This window comes from Acipenser ruthenus, chromosome 25 (genome assembly GCF_902713425.1).
Source record: "Acipenser ruthenus chromosome 25, fAciRut3.2 maternal haplotype, whole genome shotgun sequence".
Lineage (NCBI taxonomy): Eukaryota > Metazoa > Chordata > Actinopteri > Acipenseriformes > Acipenseridae > Acipenser > Acipenser ruthenus.
In genome coordinates, this window is record NC_081213.1 from 26477539 (window position 1) to 26501704 (window position 24166).

General features: G+C 36.8%; 1 protein-coding gene across 3 annotated transcripts in view; it reads left to right on the forward strand.

Annotated features, from left to right (window-relative positions):
• Positions 1-24166, forward strand: part of LOC117971351 (voltage-dependent calcium channel subunit alpha-2/delta-3-like) — a 145654-nt gene that overhangs the window by 61366 nt on the left and 60122 nt on the right. For all 3 annotated transcript variants that reach the window (XM_058999896.1, XM_058999894.1, XM_058999895.1), the window contains 7 exons: positions 1669-1831; positions 5907-6038; positions 7034-7094; positions 7174-7324; positions 11652-11726; positions 16601-16690; positions 19963-20076. In XM_058999896.1, coding sequence (XP_058855879.1) covers positions 1669-1831; positions 5907-6038; positions 7034-7094; positions 7174-7324; positions 11652-11726; positions 16601-16690; positions 19963-20076 — 786 coding nt within the window. The remainder of the gene's footprint in view (positions 1-1668; positions 1832-5906; positions 6039-7033; positions 7095-7173; positions 7325-11651; positions 11727-16600; positions 16691-19962; positions 20077-24166) is intronic.

A 24166-nucleotide genomic window follows, 5' to 3' on the forward strand; every position in this document is an offset into this window, starting at 1 on the left:
CTCCTTTACTACAGGAGGAAAAATGCAAGTTCAAAGTTAACGAGGCTTTTAAAGTCACATAAGGTATATTATCAAAGTTATGCAACATATGCTTTTGTTATAGATATTGCTGACCCCTGCAGGTTAGATGCTGTAATGGGATACAAGCTTGTCCAAAAACGGGATTGATCCTTTTTTCCCCCGGGGTTATTTTGCTCATTAATATGAGTAAAAGGGGAAATTGTCATTGTGTTTTGCATTTTGGCTGAAATATTTTAGCAACCTACATGCAGTGGGCTCAGTGAAGAAATGTTCAGCTGTTCTGTAAATGCTGTATTAGGTGTGTTTCTGAATGATAACAAAATACTGTCTGCATTGCAATCATAATAATAAGTCTTTGTAGGAACCTTGGAACACAATTTATGGTTGTGGGGTATCATCAGTCCATCCTGTCTAGGTTCTTTGTGTTTTTTTTAAGCATGAACCATAAATAAATTCCAAACTTTTGGTTCTCAGCAGCAGCACTAAGGGTACCAAACTACTTCACCTTCAATGGCAGCACTTTCACTGCTAAACACTGAATAACTAGGGTAATCAGCTGCGATTTAATTGAACTGATACATTGCATGTCGTTTCTGTAATTGATGGCTTTATTGGTGCATTGCGTGGTTTGCAGGAATGATAAAGAACCAGCATATCAGACTTAACCTTCATTATCAAAACTAATGAAGGTTACCTGCTCTTAAGTAAGTCAGAAAATCTTTTTGAAGTGCAGCAAACGGAAGGAAAGCTACAGAATTCCATTATCTTAAACCCTTAATGAGGCTTGTGAGACAGCAGTGGGGTTTGGAAAACCACTGATTGACTGATCAAGTAGAAGCATTACTTGAGGTTAACAAGTGTGAGCGATCCTCCCAAAACTCTGTCAGTTCTCATGAAAGGCTGTTTTTTTTTATGTTCTGTTTTGAGAAAGTATTTTGGTTTTCTGACAACAGCGAACCTTAAATTATTGTTTGTGCATTTGGCTAGCTTGCACTATCGTCCCGTTTTGAAAACTTGGACTGCTTCATGGAAATCTCACATGCATGCCCACATTTTAATTACACACTTCATACTGTGTAAGTTTACATTGACTTGGCCAGTCAAAAAAAATGAGAGGAAATACAATTGTGTAAACCTGAGCCTTAAAATGATACTTTTCTTTACAGGGTCAGTTTGTTTAAATGTTTATAGTGTACTGTAGTTGTGTGTGTATGTTATGTATGTATATAATAATACAATATAATGCAACAGGCAAAATTTAAACGGAAAATGTGAGAGTCGCCTGGGACTTCAGCATCATTTTCATCATGATTTTTAAAAATGTATTTTGTGTATAGAAAGTAGAACTTGTTTCAATACAGTCTCTGAATCTTACTACTGAAAAATAACAGTATAGCAGGCAATAATGGCAAGAAACTAGCTTAATCCAGTAGAGGGGGGCACGTTGATGCCATCTGCTGTGAGCCAAGGGAAGTACATGTGTCAGATTTGTGAACAGCAGGTATGACTTGCATTACATAGCAATTGTGTTCAACAGGTGGCCACTAACAAGTATTATGAGATTGAAGTCCAAAGGCGAGTACAAGCAATGACTGAAACTGATGTTAGAGATGTTTCTGATATTGTGCTCTTCTTTTTTGTTCTCAGTATGAATATTTCAATGCTGTGTTGATAAACGAAGTGGACCAGGAAGGCAACAGTGTGGAACTTGGACAGGAGTTTATTTTGCAGCCAAATGACCATTTTAATGATTTGTCGGTCAACATCAGCCTCAGCGTTGTTCAAGTCCCAACCAACATGTACAATAAAGGTATGTGAGACACCAGACCGGCATGCTTTGTTTCACCCCTCTCTCTGCTTTTGCAATTGGGAAATTACCAAATCAGCTGTGAACTATAAGAAGAACAAGCACTGTGACAACACTGGATACTGAAGCTGTTCCATTGTTATCTGCAAATATTTTTGTAAACATTGTTACCAATAAAACTGTACTGATACTTTTATCATTGGGATGTTTTTGACTAAAGTCAAGCATCATTTATATATAGTTGTATCATTTCAGTTTTGAAATGGAGTAAGCATAATTATATAGCTGTCAACTTGAGGTTTCTATGCTATATAAAAGCACGCGAAAACAGCAATGTATTGTCTTTGAATGGACTGATACATCTGTCTTTCCTTTTGTAAATGAAACTTGATGGTGACCTTTTAAGTCATGTGTGTGTGTCCTGTGGAAGTATGGCTTGATAAATCCAATTACAGGAAATGTAGTAAATGCAGAGTGATAAAAGGCACTGAGAGTGAGAAGTTGAGGTAATTTCTTTGAACAAACTGAGCCTTTGTAAGTGTTTATTTGCGTGATGTCAGCTTGCTTGGAGCTGTTTTTTGTTCCCTTTTTGTTCAGCTGTAATGAAGATTTCATGGCATTATTAGCCGGGAGTTGTTTTGAGTGAGAAATGTAGTGAGCACACAGAAAAGTAAATTAACTTCTGGTCATTAATCCCATCTCTATTGTGTGGCACGCCAATTCACTAGGTAGCATTGTTTGTTTGAGTGGCTTTTGCAGCGCAATAAATGTTAAATTGACCCCTTTTTAAAATCGCTCTGCAGAATCAATAGTAAGGGCTGTCTTTGTACTTAAAGGACCTGCCTTCCTTTTCAATTTCTTTAACATAAGTAACCTTATTCATAAAAGATGACAGTGTGCTTCTTAGTTTCTTAAAAAGGGTTGTTTTTATTTTTCTGGTTTTACCCTCAATAGGTTTAAATAGAGTCAACATTAAAACATTCATTGGCAAGCAGACATGCCCTGGTTTTATTCTGTCTGAACAAGGGGATTTGTTATCCAGTTAGTGAATCTCATTATATTAGGTTATCTGAGCCTGAATGGATTCTTGATTTAATCACTTAAGAGGTAATTCAAAGTTAATTTAAGCTTGAACCAGAATAAGTTCAATTTTGACTAATCTGATTAAACAGGGCAAACTATGATCAGATCTAAGTTTTAATTGCAAGTAGGAGGTCAGCAAAGTTTACTACCTCTTGGATTTATCAGGTCAACAAATGTTTTTTTTGCAAATTAAACTTCACAGACACTGTTCAAGATGAAGGTTTTCACAAATACCTGCTGTTTAGATCAGCCACTGTTTAGAGCAATTAAATAGATCCTACACTCTTAAAACCCTGCTTATATACTGTATATTTTTCAAAAATAAAAAGAAACAAAACAAAAACAAACACCTAGCCCACAGGATGGCTAAGCCGTTTACCTGACAAATAACAAAAACACACAGCTTACAAAAATCAACACAGCACAGTACTCACAAAATGACTGCTCGGACACAGAGTACCACTTTCTGTCTCTTTCTACTCAGCAGCCTCGACGCACTCAAACTGTGCGGCTTATATGCCCCATCAGTACAGTTTGAGGGAGGGTGGGGTTCAGGGTTCGGATCCGTGCACACACCTCACAGGAAGGTAAAACAGCCACTCCCAAAAAAGGTCTTCAGATTTGATGATTGCATGCTTGTCTGCTGAATTTATATGATGTTCTTTGAGAGCCAGTCATCTTGTCTCATTCAGTATACACTGTATACTGCAGTAAAAACTGTTTTAAACACTGTATGCCTTTAATTGCCATCTCTATATAGGATGATTATACCAGAAGAGAGTATGCTACAACGTACACTTATCTATCCAATCTAAGACGTGTAATATATCCTGGGACACATTTACTCTAAACATGAAAAAGAAAGGTGCATACACCCCTGCAAAAAAAGAAAAAGCATGATTATTGTATTGGATTGGTGCCCAGTATGTAAAGTCTGTTCATATTGGTGCCATGCCATGCACATGGTGCTGAATGTCATTTTTGAAATATTATATGTGAGATGAGAACACATGAGAACAGGAAGAACACTACCAGGCTATCGCTGACTTTGATGAACGAGTGGAGAAATTCAGTATCTCGTGACTCCAGTTTTCAATATACTGTAAACCCTGTTTTCATGAGAATTCATTTCTAAAGCTATCACATTCCAGAAATTCAAAACCCTTTTATTTATTTATTTTAAAATATCGAAGAGGAAAAAAAAGAGTTTCATCATTGTGAAAACAAGCAAAGAACCGGGTAATCACGCTATAAATCAAATTACATTTTTTTGCCTTTTTGTAATTATCAGTTTCCGATAACACTTTCACTGTATCTCCCGTGGAGAAAGAGTTCTACAACTAATATTGCTGAGAATAGATAATCTTGGCTTGACAGTCACTGGAAAGGAGCTGATAGCCTGCTTTGACCGAATGATATTCATATCTCCTTTAACTGGGAAATTGGAAAAACATACCTAATCAAAACTGGATGTGGTTGATCACATTTCAATATCTTTTCAGGCAGGCTCCAGATACTCTGAAGATATTTGTGTGTGTGTGTGTATATACATATATATATATATATATATATATATATATATATACACACACACACACACACACACATACAGTTGTACATAAAGTTTACATATACCCCAATGGAGATGTATTTCTAGAAATTTTTCGAAAACAAATAATTATAGGAAAAATCTTTTATAGCAAAAGTTTTGCTTTTGTGGATGAGGAAAAAACTCCAGAAATGCTAATTCAAAAGTATTCATACACTAACAAGGAAAATGTAATTAATAGCTAGCTGAAGCACCTTTAGCAATAATAACCTATTTTAAATGATTAGGATATTTGACAATGAGCTTTTGCCATGATTCTTTAGTGATTTTTTGACCATTATTCAACACAGAATTGTTCCAGTTCAGACAAATTCCGAGGACTTCTTGTCCACAGCCTTCTTCAACTTATACCAAAGAGTCTCAATCAGATTTAGAGCGGGACTTTGACTCTGCCAGAACCTTGATTTTATTGTTTTTAGTCATTCTGAAGTAGATTTTGATCTGTGCTTTGTATCGTTGTCGTGTTGGAAGGTCCAGTTGCTCTTTAACCCAAGGTTTGTAGCGGAGGGTTCTCTGTCACTGTTTATGAACCTGCACAGTTGTCTTGTTTAGACCATTATTGAAATTTTGCATCACCTTCTCCCACTAAAACAGAATTATTTTTTGTCTAGAAAATGCATTTCTTTAGCAGGACAATGAGGCAGGGAATTGTTGCGCACGTTCAGCTGAAATATTAAAGTGTGCTTTCTGCTCGCAATTTACTCAGCATGGCAGCAACACTCACTAGCACTCAGGGACAGCGGGAAAATAACACAGTGTTGTTTGGAACCTTTTCCCATTGTATTCTATCCCATATACAAGGTTACAAAAACCTGTAGAACAACTGCCTACCATAGGAAAAGAAAGAATACAGTAAAGCAGGGTGCCAGCTGGGTCAGTGGCTCATTGTGCCACTTTCATTCCTTTTGCAGGATCTCCAGGTTTCGAAAGGAACTAAAGCACATTAGGTCCTGAACACAATGCAAATGTTTTAATGCTATTAACATGTAACAAAGCCGGCATCTTTCTCTGAACTATGTACAATTCATTTCATTTGATTGCGCTGTGTTACATTTCCATGTTTTTCAGTCTCTTTAAGTGTAAGACAAATCTTGTATCTGTTTACTCTGTTATATCTGTGCATTTGAAAACTAGAGTACAGAGAATTAAAAAACAGCAAACAGCTGTACATCCAAGGAGAATCAGGATCCAACAGGATACTCATCAATCACTAGAAATAATGAAGAAGAAAAGTAACTGATAAACTGAAACTCACTATTTTAATAATTAGCTTCATATATATATGTGTATATTCTGAAAACTATAATTAATATTAATTAGCTACATATATAAACGTACATTTGAAAACCTATTATAAAATGTATATATTTACTTCTTGTTTTTTAGATTCTGCAATAATGAATGGGGTTTACTGGTCGGAAGCCTTAAATAAAGTATTTGTCGATAATTTTGAACGCGACCCTTCTTTGATATGGCAGTACTTTGGGAGTGCAAAAGGTTTCTTCAGACAGTATCCAGGTATGAATCAGCTGTTTCAGGAATTATCTTGTCAACCTGAATGGCAAAGTGGTGCAGTGGAATACAGCTTGGCTATAATTAGCCTGAGGCCTGTCTCTTGATGGCTTCATGTGTTTGATTGACAAGCAGACCCTGTAGGAAGTGTGAAGACACTCATTGAAGAATGAGGCTTGCTCTGTACTCACCAGCTGTATAGAAAGCCCAGGGAAAGCTAATCGTATAAAAGATGTTGTCCTGAAGTTTACAAAAAAAAAAACATTTTCCTAATCTGTATTAACTTTTAGTAGTAGCATGTTTACTTCTCCCCTTATCTTTTAATTTGTAATTCACTTCCTCATCACAGTATACAGCAGCCTTCTCTTACATATCAGTCTGTACCTGTGTGAACAGGACAGCGTCACTGGCAAGGATGTTACTACCAGGAAGAGAGGCTCTGACCCAGAAGCTGCAAGTTAAAGCGCTAATGTGCATGTTTAATGACAAGCACAGTACCAAACAGCACATACAAAACCACATTAACAAAACAAAAACACACACAGACACACACATTACCCCGGCAGGGCTTTCACCCTGCCACAACCTATCGGAGAGTAGAGCCCCCCCCCCCCCCATGCTTCCTTTGCAAGACAGAACAAGTCTTTTCCCATTCAGTGCCGCACTGCTGTTAAATGACACATAGGTTCAAAATGTCAGTACAAAGAGCATGGAGGGACTGTTATAGCTACAGAGTGCTGCTCTATAGTGCTGTTCCTTTTGACATATATTAGTCCAATTAAACCATGGAGGGAAGGAAGGACATTGAAAAGAAAACAGAAGCTAAAGTGAACAAGTGGATTTAGAACCTCAGCTGCTACACAGTTTTAATATCCCCTCTTGACACTATAGTTACATTGTGTCTCTGTAGAGACTCTGTAGTCATGCACTGTATGCTTCTTTAGAGCCACCAGGTGTTAAATTAAGCTTTTCCTTTTATTTCATTGTTTTCAAATATGTAGGTATAAAATGGAAGCCAGATGAACACGGAGTCATTGCTTTTGACTGCAGGAACAGAAAATGGTAAGAAAATACGCTTAACTTTTTTTTTTTAAATACAATTATTTTACAAAACCTACTGAGTTTTCTTTCTTTTGTTAAGGTACATTCAGGCAGCCACTTCCCCAAAAGATGTGATAATTTTGGTTGACGTCAGTGGAAGTATGAAAGGACTGCGTTTAACAATAGCTAGGCAGACAGTTTCCTCAATCTTGGACACACTTGGAGATGATGACTTCTTCAATATAATTGCGGTGAGTATTATGTTATTTCATACCTTCGGGTTTAAAGGATCCCTTTTCCTCAGAGTTCACAGCCTCCAATTTTCCAACCCAATAAATTCAATCTAACTTGTGTGGTAACTCCTGCTGGAATTTGCTGGGCTTGGTTAATAAAAATGGGAGGTTAGGAAACTTCACTTCAATTTATTTATTTATTTATTTATTTATTTATTTCACAGGGACAACGTACAATTTTTAACAGTATTGCACCCATATTTAGCTATGAGCTCATTTTCATTGGCAGTACCTGGACAGGTGTATAGAAAGGAAGAAAATAAATAAACAAAAACGGGAAAAGAAAATAATACAAAATAGAGTAACATTTACAGAACAGAGCAATTTGCAATTGACAAATCTCCTCAAACATAATGCAATTATTCACTCCAAACAGATACATAGTTATAATAACGAAAAGAAAACAGCTAAAATTCATAATACCAAAATAATTACCCTCCCACCACAGATTAATTACCCTCCCACCACAGATTTTAATAATCACAGTGCAACAATTTGCTAAAATCTACTAATATACCACAGTTAATAACATAAAGCACCAATCCAATAAAATAGTATATTTACAATTAGGGATCACAGATTTGATTTTAACCATGCTTTTAATTTATAAGTGAAATCTTTAAATTCATGAGTACATTTAATGTTGTCTGGTAAAGAATTCCACCTTTAAGTGAAAATGCAGTTTGTGCAAATGTTGTACGTCACCTTGCCTCCATGCAGTTACCTTTAACAGCTGCCCTGTTAATTCTGTTTTTAATCATCTGAATAGAGTTTTATAAATTCCATTAATAGGGGAGGGGCAAGATCACGTTTATACAGACAGTACATTGGCTGAATGACAGATTCCCCTGCTTGTGACCAAGTGGTTATACAGTATGATAATTGGAATAAAATCATAGAATGCAAATATAATTTAGCAGCATTAGTGGATAGATTATTTCTAATATACCTAGAATTTGACAGATTCAATCTCACAGTTTTTATCACCTTTTTAATGTGTTTTTTGAATGTTAATTGAGAATCCATTATTATTCCTAAGTATTTAAAATCTGAAACTATAGCAATATTATTCCCTTGAATTTAAAATATCTAAATTATATTTAACTTACTGTGGTTTACTGTTAAATTTGGGTTTGGGGGTGACTGGGCATTTCACAGAGCGGTACAGTATTTCAGATAGATGCAAAATATTCTGGGCTGGTCCACTGTGAATAGCTTTATGACTGGCTTCTTGAGTAAACTGAAGTCTGCACAGAAATAATGATGAAGTAGGCATATGAGTTAATGCACTATTTTTATTTGATTTATTTTTTTCCTCTGGAGACCCGAGTTCAAATCCGGCACTGCCAGTTCATAATTGAAATTAGATTGGTCCCCTCAGTGTAACTCTCAGTGGATGGCATGCAGTCCATCACAAAAACACCACATGAATCTGCACTTTGGCAAAACTGTCAGTCTCTGCAAGGAAAAGGCCTGGGGCTGACTGGCAAGGGGCAGGGTTGTGGCTCATTGACAAAGCTTTGTAAGGAAGTGCAGCTTTGGGTTCTTCATCAGCAACTTCAAAATGCTCAATCCAAACTAGTATAAAACATATTAGAAACTTAGTCAAGCAAACAAGCGTTCTTCAGCATGGAGTACACCGAAGAAGACACAAGCTGAAATGTTTGTCTACTGCATTAATACTGGGCCTTGTCCAGTACATCTATCAAGGAGCATGGATGGAATGGATTTACTGCTTAACTTTCAGAGCGTATTCGAAATTCTTTAAATCTTTTTTGAATTACAACCCAGTTTCTATAAAATGATCCCAGGGCATGTATGTCATTGTTATCAGATCTCAATGTAATAATGAACTGAAATCTAAAGCTGTTTAGCTGTTTATAAATGTCCAGCATATTCCTGTATTTATAACACTATGTAACACAATTTTTGTTCCTGGGTAGTAAGTGTTATTTCCTAATTGCTTATGCCTCAAAAGTATAGAAAAGGTGGCATCAGCACCTTCCGGGGGTCCACCACTGGCTCCCACTTGACGTTGTTCCTCCCCACAGAAAACTCTGTCCACTGTGTCCAGTCCCACCTGTGGTAGTGCGCCTTGGTGTCCCTGCTGTCCCAAAGGCAAAGATAGCAGGGAAACTTGGTAAAACCGCCTTGGAGACCCATCAGGAATGCCACCATTGCAGCCTCTTGATGCCATCTCAGAAAAATGCAGATATGTATCCACTTAGGCAGCTGGAACTAAACTGAACTGGTGGGCTTAAGGCCCCTGTATTTATACTACTATTTATATTACTGGAAAGTTCTAGAAAATTCTAGAAGTTACTCCAAGTTTACTCAGCACTGAATCTATCTGGAATGTTCTGAAAAATAGGTCAATTTCAAAATATCACTGTCCTGGTCACAAAAGCAAAGTTTGTGGGGAATAATAGCCATTTTCTATACTTTTGAGGCATAAGCAATTAGGAAATAACACTTACTACCCAGGAACCAAAAAAAAAAAAACATTTGTTACACGGTGTAATCAATCTAAATGAATCATTTTAATTGTATATAAAAAAACTGTGGTATCGAGATCCGAACTTAAGTTGTATCACTGATAGCAATCAGCAGCCTATAATGCAGTAATTCAATGTTTTTTACTGAAACTAAAATATTTGATTATATAAAATGACGGTACGTAGTACTCAATACTATATCATAGTACCAATACTATATTTTAGTGGTGCGATTGTAGTGCTGTTTGTGGCAAATGGAGGCAATGCAATACATTTTCATACCAGTATTTTGAATAAATATTTAAATTGCATTGATGATATGTCCACAGCTGTCCAGGAATGTCAAATATATATATATATATATATATATATATATATATATATATATATATATATATATATATATATATATATATATAATTACACACACATGCATGCATATGTAATATATATAATATATATATTAAGACAGAATACAAAGCTTGTGAAAATAGGCATCATTTCCTAATTTACTTTAAAGTATAATTCCTAGTCATGCATTAAATTAACAATATTATCTGAAAAAAGCAGACCACTGATTCTATTTAACTCTCAAATCTGAAATCTGCTCCAGCACAGTGGTGTGGCCATGCAGAAAATGAACAAAATGATTATCGAAGTTAGAATTGTACAATTCATTTAATGCATTAACCAAATAGATTCTTACTTTTATTACGGCAGACAACACTGTGTGGTGGTATGCGTTGAACTGGCTGGTGAAATGCAATAATGCTGTGAAAACTGGAGATGATAACTTTAGATCCTTTTTTATTTCCAAATGACCAAAAAAAAAAAAAAGTAGGAAATTACTGCATTACAACCATGAAACATATGGCCACCTCGTTGGTTTATTCTTCATATTCCTGTCATTTTTTTAATTATCCTTGCTAATTCATGCTCCCCAATTCCACAGCAGAAATTATTTCATTTGGATCAAAATGATATGTCACTTTCAGTTTGTTCGAGACAAAAGCTCTTTTCATTTCGGGAGCAATAATTTGTTTTCCTCTTATCAGACGCATTACATATTCCAGTTCATTGCCACGGTCACAAACCCGGGCAGCACACCGTAGTTTAATTTTTCCCTATTTGTCAAAACCCCAAACATCCTCTGCTCATATTGTGTTATCAGAGTCATCCATGCTATCTCATGTTTTCTCTGTAATAAGAGGAACTCTGTCTCACTCTGTTTATATTACAGAGCTTGTCGGCTCTCTGGTTGAACTCTGCCCTTTCACATTTAATATCCTTTTAACTGTGCTCTGCCTCGGTCGTTGTTTTGTCTTGCAAGTTGGATCTCTCCAGCAAGCAGAAAGCTGTCAGAAAGTAAATTAGGAAACTTCATTGTTACTTCATTGTTAATTGGTCACGCCCACTCTCCGCCCTGAAACTGCCTGTGTCTGTAACTGCCTGCTGTTTTCAGAAAACCGATGTGTAAAACATGGTAAAAATGTAATTGATTGAGGAGCAATCTACTGAGTTTCCAACCTGGGAATTATGAAGACGCTAGCTTCAGGCAATAGACTGTTTTAAGATCACAGTGCATGGGCTGTCACTTGACCATACCTTCAGTTCATATTTGTGTTGTTTCCACCTCTGTTTTGAGATCTAAACTAGATCTAAATCTTTTTACTCATCTTTTTGAATTGTATTGATATTCACACAGTGTTGTCTTATGTTCTATTCAGACTAAGCTAGTACACTTATATTCATCATTATCGTAAACTTCTGTCTTTTGATTTCATCCACAGTACAATGAAGAACTTCATTACGTTGAGCCGTGCTTAAATGGAACATTGGTACAAGCTGACAGAACCAACAAACATGTGAGTTCCAACCCAATCATTTCTCATTAGTAAAGTGCCATCATGGCTACAAAGAAAGCGATGTGGTTCCACACATTGGCTAGTAGAAGTGCCCCTTTACACCTGGTAATATTCAGCATTATAAGTTATGGGCTGTGGCTTTCAAAGGCAGTATAAGAAGAATCATTACATCAAAACACACTTTACGAAACTCAGCTTAACAATAGTAAGAGGTTCAGCTGCCATTAGTGTTATCAATAATGTTATATAACTAGTAAACGTGGGAGCAAGCAGATGTAACATTTTACTCTGTTGTGTGTCTCTAACCCATTTCCTACTCATTCAATTTCAATATCTTATCATTCCTTCTGAATTAATCTTGTGTTGCAGACATGCATAAATCTTTCAAAACGTTACTATAAGTACTACGGTACGTACACAACCAATATATTTATTCGAAGCAAGCACGTTTAGAGTCATCAAAGGCATGTTCATATATGCAGTGGAGCAGTGATGTTACAGCCAGACCTACATTACCAAGATCACAAAAAACCTGGACTTGACAAACTTCAAAAGGGGACGCACTACCCTTCCTTGTATTTCGGAATCCATGCTTGTGTGACGTCTTTAATTTAATCAGAAAGAACCTGTTCATACATTGTAGCATACAGTTTGCAATGTTACCCGTCCGTGATTTTCCATCTCCATCAACTGCAATACAGATGCTCAAAGCCATTTTAAAAGCCTAAACTATTGTAAAAGTAGCACTAATAGAGGTATTGCTTCTTAATGAATGGGAACACATTCTAGGAGTACCACACAGGGAGTTGCATAAAGGAAGGCTTCATTCTTTAGGCTAAAAATGGCAGAATGCAGCATTTCTGCAGCGATTCCTTAGTGAACATAATATTGTCCTGAGGGAGACATTAATAATGACAAATGGTGTCCAAACCGCCAAAGAAAGGCCGCTTTTGTTGAGTAGCCACCCTCTATTAATCAGCTGTACAAGCACTGCATTTATCTTTAAGTACTGCATGTTATTGCCTTTTTTGTTGTTTGTTGATAAAGAACCTGGCATCTTACCAAACTGGTTTTCATTACCCGCTAACAGTTATCAAGATGAAATGTCCAATGCATTTCTAATTAACAAAGAAAAAAACAAACATAGTGTAATGGAATACCTCTTTGTGGGTCTGAAAAAACTTACTAAAATGTGAACCACACTGAAAACCTATCTATTTTCCCAGCATGCATCACTGTGAGGTCAAGGCTTCTCCAGCAGGCAGGCGAGCAATCAGTGTTCAGCAGGAGCTTTCATTAAGATCGTCTTGCTGATAAACCAAGAGAACAGCTTCTCCTTGAAGACCCATCTTTGAATCCAGATTACGCTTTCACGAAAGTACAAATGTAAAACTGGAACCTGGTTATTGAAGTCAAAACTTGTTTAATTCCATCCGTATATACAGCAAACGCTTACTGTATGTACCAATGTCACACTTACATTTTTGCACAATCGTAATGAAACTCCGTTAGGTCATTCTTTAGCAGTTACTGAGAGCATCAGAATCAGAAGATATAAGGAGATGCGGTAACACTTTGCATTGTGTCTCTAATTACTGTGCATTTACATAGTAGTTACTTAGTAAAAACATGTGTACTGCAATGTGGGTATGCATAGTAGCAGTGTACTTAATGTGTACATTTTTTTGCACGATATAACCCTAACTCTAACTCAAACCTAACCCTTACCCTTTTCTGATACAATTGTGAAGTTACATATACCATGCAAAAAGATTTACACATTAAGTACATTGTAACTATGCATAATAAAGTTGTGATTATGTGTAAGTACACATGTATTTACTAAGTAACTACCATGTAAATAAACAGAAATTAGAGATACTTAATGTTAAAACACTATTGCGTTCTAAGCAGTTAAAGGAACAATGTGTTGAATTAAACTGATTCACACTTTCACTTCATTAGGGTTGAGAAATGCTGGTGAGCTGGCTTGGAAACTCTGGAAGTGTTATCTGCTTGCACACAGTGTGTTTAGAGAAATTGTTTTAGCCTGTAGCGCTGACAGGCTCTAATATTTTACATGCACTTACTAAAATAACAACGCTGCAAAAAAGATTACGCTACATTTTTAAATGAACCAAATGTTATGGGAATTTTTAGAACCCCAATTTAAAGAAGAAAACCACAACTGTGTTTTATGGAGATATTGCTAAATATAACAGGCAAGGAAATGAGATTCATAATTCAGATAGTTATGTTAATAGGGACTGTCGGCTGGGTTTGTAACTGTATACGGTGGAACGTCGCATATCCCACCGTCACATAACCGCCCTGATCAATGAACCAAACTGCTTATCGGCTGTGGGCAATCTCAAGAAATAGCGCAAAGTAGAGTGAAAATACAGAAGCCATCAGTTGCAGGTCACTGTACATTTACTGTTTGTTTTGTGTTTTATTTTATTTTTTAAAAGCTTTGCGTGGAGCTGGCTTATAGCAAACCGCATAGCAACACTGTGTATTTGTAGCCTAATTAATCTCGTTTACGTTTGCTTACTTTTAAACAAAAAATGTCCCCATGTTTAAAGCAGTTTGCGTGTTGTTTTTGTTCACTAACCTATTTATGGATGTATAAATGCTTTTTCTATAGATGTTCGCAAATCTGACTTTTTCACATATCCGCCTCTACCCCAGTCCACAGGGGGTCGGATATGCTATGTTGTACTGTACTACAAGAAAGGAATAAAATATTAATGATATAAAACAACAATGAGTTGACACTTCAGCCAGAAGTTCATTTTTCCCAGAAGTCAGAGCATCATCAGATAATAGAATCAGCAGTGCGGCACACAGGCGTACTGAAACATTATTACTTTGATCAGACGTGACAGCTCCTATCAGAAGGAATAGATACAAGGTAAAGAGCACGAGGCACACAGGGAAATGTATCATTAATTCAGCCATTTCTTCGGAACAACATCTGCTTATGGTAAAGCCTGGAGGCAGAAAAACATGTCATTTCAACTGATAGCACTCCTCAGATCTTCTTATTGTTAAACAGAGGGAGAGCTATGCTGGATGCATTCCCACACAAAGTTCTAGCACCTTCTATTGAGTGTACTGAGTATTGGCACCCTTATTATAACAAAACAAACTTGTATGTTTTATTTTCTTTCCTAAAATCTTATTGTAAAGGATTAAGCTACCATACTCCCATGAAATGACACCAGCTCCCTAGAGAAAGTCATCAGTACAGATTGGTAGTGGCTTGCCCATGCAGCCAGTACGATTCAGCCATCAGGATCCTTTCTTACAGAAATGTAAACCGAGTGTGTAAAAGCCTGTGCTGTAGGCGGTTGTTTCTGGTTTGCATCATTATCAGGAAGAGATAGCGAGCTGTTCGTCGATTTGTCCTTTTGTGTCTTGCATTTGCTTTGTTTCAGCTTATCTGTGTGTCTTAATGTAACACGCATTAGAGCTTGCAGCTAGCCCCCTCAAGGTTGGCTTTGTAGCATGCTGGCATGTGTCTGGGTAACGTCCTTCCTTCGATTTTTAAAAATGTTTTAATATTGCGGAGGCCAATGACGGGAACTGTATTCTCATTTAAATCAGTGGCTCTCCCCCCTGTCAGCTTATTTATATATTTTTCAACAAAGAGCCCTGAACAGTTAAACTCTACATACAATACAAAAGGATTTCATACAAACGTCCACCCAATGATCAGCTCGGTGTGGCACAACATAGACCTGGTTCCACAGGCATGAACACTATTCTATTCATTGCGCAAATTTGGATCTAAATTCAGGATCCGTCTTTTGGAAATGGTCAGATTGGGAATGAGAGGAGTGGAGAAGCAGGGTCACATGGCACTGCCCTCCAGAGCTCAGTGCAGTCTTCTGTCCCAGGAGCAGCCATTGACACATGTGGGATGTTCCTGCCAGCCTGTACCACCAGGAGTGGCTCCAGGCGTTGGCTCAAGCATTGTAGAAATCAAACCATTAACCTCTTACCTACTGGTACAATAAAAAAGTGGTCCTCTCTTATTAATATAACAAGAGGTGCACATTAAACAGTACAAGGGGATGCAACCCAAGGCTGCTTATACGCTATATGCACAGGATACACTTTATATTCTAAATATTAGAGTGGTTTCAAAATAGATTGGATAACTGATGATTTGATGTAGTTCAAATCAGCCTGGTTGTTTTTAATTGATTTTGCAGTTATAGGGTATTTATTTAAAAGTACAAGGGTTGAAATTGACTGAAACATAAATTGATGCGGGTACCTGAAGTCTGAATTTTTTTACGTTCCTATTAACAAAGAAATGAATAAATAGCAATAATAATAATAATACTTTCAGGTTTATTTAGATAAGCACTTTCTTTTTTTGCCTCTTGCCATTTTTTAATTATGAGCAGCATAAACCAGACCTACTGAGTCACTATGAACATTAAACCACATTAATTGTTTTAGAAAGCTTGTGTCAAACAAATAAAGCATGTGTCTGTAACTTCCTGAAGGGTTGTCCTTTGTCCACTTTTACTTGTAAAATTGAAATGAAAAACAAACAGGACTGTGAAATCTGTTGTTCAGATTCCACTGTTTCAGGATGTGGGTTTTAATGTATTGATTTTGTTTTATATTGAATATTTAATGGGGTTGTTTACTCAGATGGTAATGTAATTATCTCATTTTACATACTAACCTTTAATTTCCTCTTTCTGTTGATCTGAATACAATGGGATTGTTCATTTAGATTTTCAGGCAATTACCGGTTACCGGTACATTTCAGTTCCATCCTTTGTCAATTTATAATGCACAATATAATTTCTGATTTTTTTAATGCACCTTTTGTATCTTTTTTTTCTGTGCAGCATTTTAGAGAACATCTTGACAAGCTTTTTGCCAAAGGAATCGGAATGCTCAACATTGCTTTGACTGAGGCTTTCACTCTTCTTAACGATGTAAGTAAACTTCAGCCACTATTGGAAAGCTAAGCCCAATGGGTTTTCACTCTTCCCCGTTGATTCGAAGTGCCCAAAGGATAAGTTATGTGAAATGATTGGAAGACCAAGAGGGTCATCATAAGCTCTGCTGTGGCCTCCTCAATCTTGGTGACATACTCTTTTTAATCACTGAGCTTCATGCAGCACCTTTCAATGGCGTGCCAGTGTATTGCCAGAATCTTTACACAGGCAAAGAAATCCAAAACATTTACTCATTTGTCGGATCTACAGTAAAGTAAGTAAGATGACAAATATTGGTATTCTGCGGAGACAACACTGCAAAATAAAAACTGTTTTCATGCTCCCTGTCCTTTTCAGCCCAGGGTCTTTCGCCTGGTTTTCTGTGTGCCAGAGCCAACTTCTGTCTTCCTCCAGGGCTTGTGCAGATGGTGTGTGCTGGGGAATCTGTTTGCTTCTGACTCCAGACATCATAATGTTTTTTAAGGACAAAAAATAAGTACTGTGAAAATCGCATATAAATTAAACTAATATGTTTTGTATTAATACATTTTAAGATTTCCACCGAACGTGATGATAATATGCTTAATGATACAAATATGTCTGTAATTTTACCTTACACAGTAAGATACTGTATTTTTCAGTCATATTTTGCATTTTATGTATTTACAGTGTCTTTTTGACAGCTATAAGTATTCATGTTTTTAAAGGAAGTAAGAAAAAGGAAAATCCCAAACATGTTAAATCTCTTCCTAAGGCTGTGAATGACATGCTGCACAGGAATCTCATTGCCACGAGACGACTCATTTTATTATAGTTCATTATAAGATCCTTGTCATTGGTATTACCATTTCATTGCCCTCGCTACTTCATAGAGAGACGGAGAATTTCAGATGGTTATTAGATATTAAGAATTCTTATGTTCTAATGATTTATTTGCAAATGCAACAGATCATACTGTCCACCGGGAGCTTAATCCCAGTTGCCAAGGTTTATCAGATATTATTTGGGCTGAAAATGTTTTCAGAATATTATTTTGGATGCTGAAGATTTTTAATGTTGATATTTCATGTTAATAATGCCAATGCATGTCTTTTATTAGTTTAATGGTTATGCACAATTTTAATGGGATTACCCCCCCCCCTTGCATTATTAACTGTAGAAATGCTAATACTTCCATAACTGTTTTGAATAAGCAGGACCCCTCAGTCTGATATTAGAAATTAACATCCTGTTGACAAACATGTGCCTGAGAATGAGTCTCGGCACTTCAACTCTATATACGTTTTAGTCATTAAGATCTACATCAGATAATGTGATGCAAGTGTATTTAATTTTATAAAGGGGTGGGGTGGGGGACCCTTGTGTAATGGACAGCAGCCGTTACAGATTCTGTCATGTCCCCTGTCGTGATAGAAGATGAGGTTAAAAGCTTTAACACCAATACTGCAGGCGAACCTGGCTCTTTTGCACTGTGGTTAAGACTCTCTCTTCCGGGTGCGCAGGGTCTCCGTTTTGCGCCCGGCCTCTGCCCTGTTACACTTGGATTTGAGGAATATTTATTTGGAGATGGAGATTTGCGAGCGCTTCTGATTTTTTAATTGACCCTCACTGCTGCAGGAAGACTCTCAGGGTTCGTGTGGCACATCTACTGCAGTCCAGAATTATTTCACTTTGGGCCATTGTTAACCTGTCTGCTTCAAAAGAGAGATACTGTACTGCAACAAAGACATACTCGTGCTTTTAAAACAACCTCGGACATGCTTCTTATTCTAGTATGCTTAAATCTGCCAGCTGTTTGGGCAGGTAGAAAGTAGAATGAAGATTTTTTTTTTTCATGGGTTCATGTTGAGGTTTACCCAGGAGTTAAAACATCTTTCATAATAGAGACCTGGCAAAGATAGCAATAATACAAATCCTAACAAACACATTATCCCAGGAAAGTGTCAGACACATCAACCATCAACCATCAACAATGTACATGCAGACATATACACATAACAATCTCAACATGTGCTAAAACTGCAAGCTCAATGAAAGCGACTCTGCGTTGTGCTACCTGTGACCTGTGAGGTGTCCTCTGCATTCACACAAGGGTTATGGAAGTCAAGGTTATAGGCTTACTGAAAGTCAGTTTGGTTCTGCATGATATCCACTTTATGTTAAAGTTATAGTCCCAGCCTTCTCCATTTAAAGTCCCTCCCTCGAGTTATCCTCAAAGAATTTGCTTGTACTCCCATTGTCTATTAACACAGGCTTATATCAGTATTTATAATGTCTTTACATTGTCTTTTTAATTATGTTTGCTAAGGTCAATACATCTGGGAAGAAACCTAGAATAATATAGAGTTGAAGGCTGGTGTTATTTTGTTATTTGCTTCAACCATTGTTTAATTATCAGTTTCTATTCAGTGTTATAAATGGAAGGAGGGCTGTTTTCATTATGCACACATTTCATTACAGAGAACTTGATGGGAAAAGTTCTCATTTCTTTTTAAACAGAACTGCAACAGTATATATGAAGCTTATCTCCTAAGAGGCATTATAGTAATTAACTGATTCATTAACCTGTGACAAACTGAATGTTGGACGCAGACTGTTTCCAAACATTATCACCTAAAAGTCTGTTGCATATTTCATTGCTCACAAAGGGGAACAGTACAGAGCCGTTTTCTTCAGCACATCAGTGTGATTATTCAGATTTGTGCTGATCACCAGTGAATGCATATGCTTTTTTTGTTTGTGGTCCAAGACAAAGACAAATTGATATGAGTCGTCTGATTTTTCTAGCATAGGATATTATGAGCTAGCTGAGTTATCAACATAAATGTGTCTATATAAGAATGAATGCATTGATTAATGCTCTACATAATAATTAATTAAATGGTTGATTGATTGAATGATTGGCTGGTTAATTACATTTATATTGTCACCTCTGGGATGTTACTTATTAGAATATTCATTAATGTATTAACTACAGAACAACTATTAATTATGTAAACCGTTTAAAATGACAAAACAGAGCACATAGGAGTGTTCTTTTAAAAATAGCTGCCTCATTTGCCTCATTGTCACTTTTCAGAGTGTACAGTACTTTGGTAGGTTTTTTTTTTCTTGCTCATGTGACTCGTGGTGTGGAAGGTCTCTGGATTCTTGTTTTCCTCTTGTATTGTAGCATTGCAGTAAACTTGAACAGTATCCCACGGCAACTGATGAAAGGTTCATAGCTAAGACATTCTGTGTTTCTCCTCCTTTCCTGTTCCTGTCTGTAGTATAATCGAACCGGTCAAGGCAGTATCTGCAGCCAGGCCATCATGCTGATCACAGACGGAGCAGTGGACACCTACGATGCAGTGTTTGCAAAATACAATTGGCCAGACAGAAAGGTACGTTTACTGTCTTCTAGTAAATTGTTTTAAACATTAATAAAAAAAGAGAAAACGTCAATATAGATTAAACCGCTTAAATACCCAATGGGGTTGATTTATTTTTAACTCCTTTTCCATTTAAATACTTTTCCTCAGGGCCTCTGTAGCCCAGAAGCATGTTTCTGAATTCCCCTTGGGGTGGGGGACGGCCTTACCTGCATGACAACGTATTAAAGAGAAGGTCTAATAAACGTTGACAGCATCCTGAATAAGAAAAGGCACCAGAACCCTGACTTTCACCCTTCTCCTTCAGTTCCTCTGTCTTTCAGGATGCCGTGAAATAGCATTATAAAAGTGCTGAGGCTGTATGGAGCAAATTGAATGCCTCAGCTAAACTAATGCCTGGTTGGAATTCAATTGGAGGGTTGTTGAGTATCTTTAGCATGTATGCTATTGTTGTTGCAGCTATTGTGTGCGCCAGCGTTATCTATGGAAAATGTTTTTTTCTGACTTTGTGTGGAGCAGCATACTTTAAGAGCTGATGTACCACTTGCGGCTGGCTTCAGTAGCATACTAAAAGATTATTTGGCGAGGCTGAACAAAAGACTTGCTTGATTGTGCCACAAGAAGATATAACAGTGTCCATGGAACTGTTTATTTTTGTCATTGTTGATTTATGTATTTATTTATTTTTACAATTTGCTAGAATACTGCAGTGGACTGGCAAAGAAACCCAGAGTGCATTAGTTGTTTACGTTATGTCTAGTAAACCTCCTATCAGCTAGGGACCTTGCCCTAAAATCTAATCAAGCTTGTGAAAGCTAAAGATAATATGTATAAAGGAAAATAGACGAATAAACATACTGTAAATAAAGAAAAAAACTTAAAATTGTGAGATTATCAGAACCTTTTTATTTAAACCGCTTTGTGTCCCATTTATCCCTCATTTCAACACCCTCTGGGAGTGTTAACAAAATGAATATCTCTCCTTTGGAATTTAATTTAATAAACCTGTCGAAACATTTGACTGAGCAGCTACAGCTGATGATAGATCTCCTCCTGGAGACAGTGTGTATTCCTTTCAGAGTTCATAGGCCTTATAGAACGCTTATGTCTCATTATGGTCTCAACAGCAGTTTATGCCCTAATAAATCAGGGGCGCCTTGCAGAGAAGCTCCTGACAGTAATGAATCCTTCTGTTGGCGTTTCCACTTCACAGACATGAATAATGAAGCAAAACTGCCCCATCTGGCCACTCCGAGAGAGTGGAGACGCAGTGGGGAAGCTTGTTTTCTCAAGCATGACAAAGGTCATTGCAAGTAGCCATCCTGAGCGATAGCAGCAAGCACTGTGAATGACAATGTCGAATGAAGCCGTTTACGAGCTTTTATCATTGTAATTACCTTTATTAGTCCTGCCGTCAGTCCCTTGTTGTTTTTTTTTCTTTTCTTGAACTGTTTGCTGGCAATGTTTTTCTGCAGCAGTGAGTTTGTGACAGTGTTTTTCTGATTAGCTTTGAAAATTTTAAAATTATATCCGGGATTATTTATAAAAAAAAAAAAAAAAACATTTTACAAAAAAATCACCATGTTTCTTTCACGTGTTCAATGCTATGACATACATCATATTTCAAATAAATTATGAAAGCCCTTCATGTTTTCTACCATAAAGTGAATCCACATTACCTTAATAGTGAATCGAAGGTTTTTAGCATAGCATTTAGCAAATGCCTTTATATTATTCTGTCATATCAAAATCGTTTAAGAATTTGCAAAATCCCCAGCACGTCCTTCAGTAGTCTGCTGAACTATGGTTTATTTCAAAATTATATATATATATATATATATATATATATATATATATATATATATATATATATATATATATATATATAATGTTTAAATCAGGCTTGTAATGCTTGAAATTATTGTTAAATAAACATGAGCATTTAACCCCATGTAAAGTCTGTGAAACTAAACACTGATAGACCTGCTTTTAGAGTGGTGTGTGTTCCTGTTGCTCCAGTCTGTTCTCCCCTTTGTGCTTTCCCCTGAGCTCTGATGCACACCCCTGTGCTGGTCGTGTCCTCTCCCTGTCAGCATCTATTCATTCAGGCTCCCTGTCATTTGCTGTTCTTCCTTCCCACTCGGGGGGAACCCGCCAGCTCTTTCACTGAGGCAATATACCAAGCCATTGTGCTGTGCAACCGCCTTTGCTATCAACAACTGAGCAGAATTATGCTCATTTTGGTTGATTATAGAAGGGTGTTTAATACTAGAGTTTGCAGGCCTTGTTTATTGTAATTGTTGTTGTTGTTGTTGTTGGTTTTTTTCTGTTTATTCATTCTTTCATTCAATACAACATAAACACCCTTTCCTTTCCATTTAAATTACAGTGCTATCCAAACAGTAAGCAAAGGCCATTTTTTTTTGTAAATTAGCGAAATGAATGTGTTTGAAGGGAAGAATGATACAATCCCTTACCCCTGCTTTGTTCAAGAAAACATACAAAATCAAGTGGGGAGATACATAACGCTTGTCCATGTTGATAATGTGGACATTAACATTGTTCTCCTTGTTTAAAACTACATAGTGTGCACTAAAGTATAAGGCAGTGTTTTAGAGAGAGACAAAAAAAAGATCTCAAGGATAAAAACAGTTCAACTTCTTGTCTTGAGGAGATTTTGGAGAATATTGAAATGTAAATGGGCATCTCGGCAGCTGTGCTCCTCCAAGCACATTCCCAGCAACAGCTGGGTTACTCAGCACTGTGTTTGGCAGCTTTGGTTTCCCCTGTGCCAGGAGGGGCAGCTGGAACAGCTCAAGCTCTCATTCATTTGGCAGAATCATTACCATTGATTCGGACAACAGGAGTGTTCTGGATGGTGTTTTACAAAGGGATGCAAAACTGGGGCAGAAGCAATTGTCCCCTTTCCCAAGGGGGGCGGCGCTTCTAATAAGCTAGTTACGGAAATTCTAGAATTTGCAATTTGAAGAGTCTAATTAGAACCCCTGATTCCTCTCTTAGAAACAGAATATTGATGCAGGTTAATATTAAGCCTCCAGAGTCTCTTTTTTTTCTAATTAATTTGCCGGCAGTTTGGAGCTAATTAGCATTGTCTATGAAGTATTTATCCATTCTTTATTTAACTGAAGGAATATATACATATTGTGAGGATGTTAACAAAGAAAGATTTAAAAGCATGTTTGGTTATAGAAAGAGATTGCAATGTATGTACTCGATTCTCAGTTAATATGCTGCAGAGCATAATGTGGTAGCTGTTAGCAACAGCTGTTTAATTCTGTAGTTATATTTTAATAATATTATTTAGTATCATGGAATTTAATACTGATATCTCCAAGGGATACAGCTATACAAACAAATGCATCACTTCTATTTTCACAAACTGTATGTGTTATATTCCACAGTATCAGAAATGGGATGTTTTTCCACACACGCCTAAAAAAATAAAGGACGTTTATCCCTCTACCTGTACTATGGTGCTTTTGGATACGTCCACCCCATCTAAACGTATAGACGTACTGTGGTATTTCTGCACCGAAGGTTTGAGAAATGAAATCATATCTGAATCACACTATAATCACCAGAACATTAGTTTTCATTTGCAGAGCCTTTTAATTAAAGCTGCTTTAGTTTACAGCATCATTTTCCACATTTCAAATTCAATTAATTTTCCATTTGCATTACACAGTAGTTACATAGGAGCATTTGCGATAAAATGCAAAATTGGACTGTTCCAACCCTGACTGTTGATTTAAAGGAGTTATAACCAGTTTTAAAATCTTATTAGCACTAGCAATATTATCACTGGTCCTTTGGTTATTTTCGTGTACTTATTTGCAAAACATACTCGGCACAATAAAAGTGTTACCAGTAATACTGTTCATAAAACAAAGAGGTTTAGTCAAACTTGCGTGAGTGTACTCTGAAGAAATATAAGCTGTTCCATTTACAGTTTCTGTTTTTGTTTTGGCATAGTGGCATGCCGGCTGTCTTTTGACGGATGGTTTTTAAAAAACAAAAAATTTCCAGCTTTCCAGCTATTATTATTTTACAGGGTAGAATATGCAACATGAAATAATTTCTC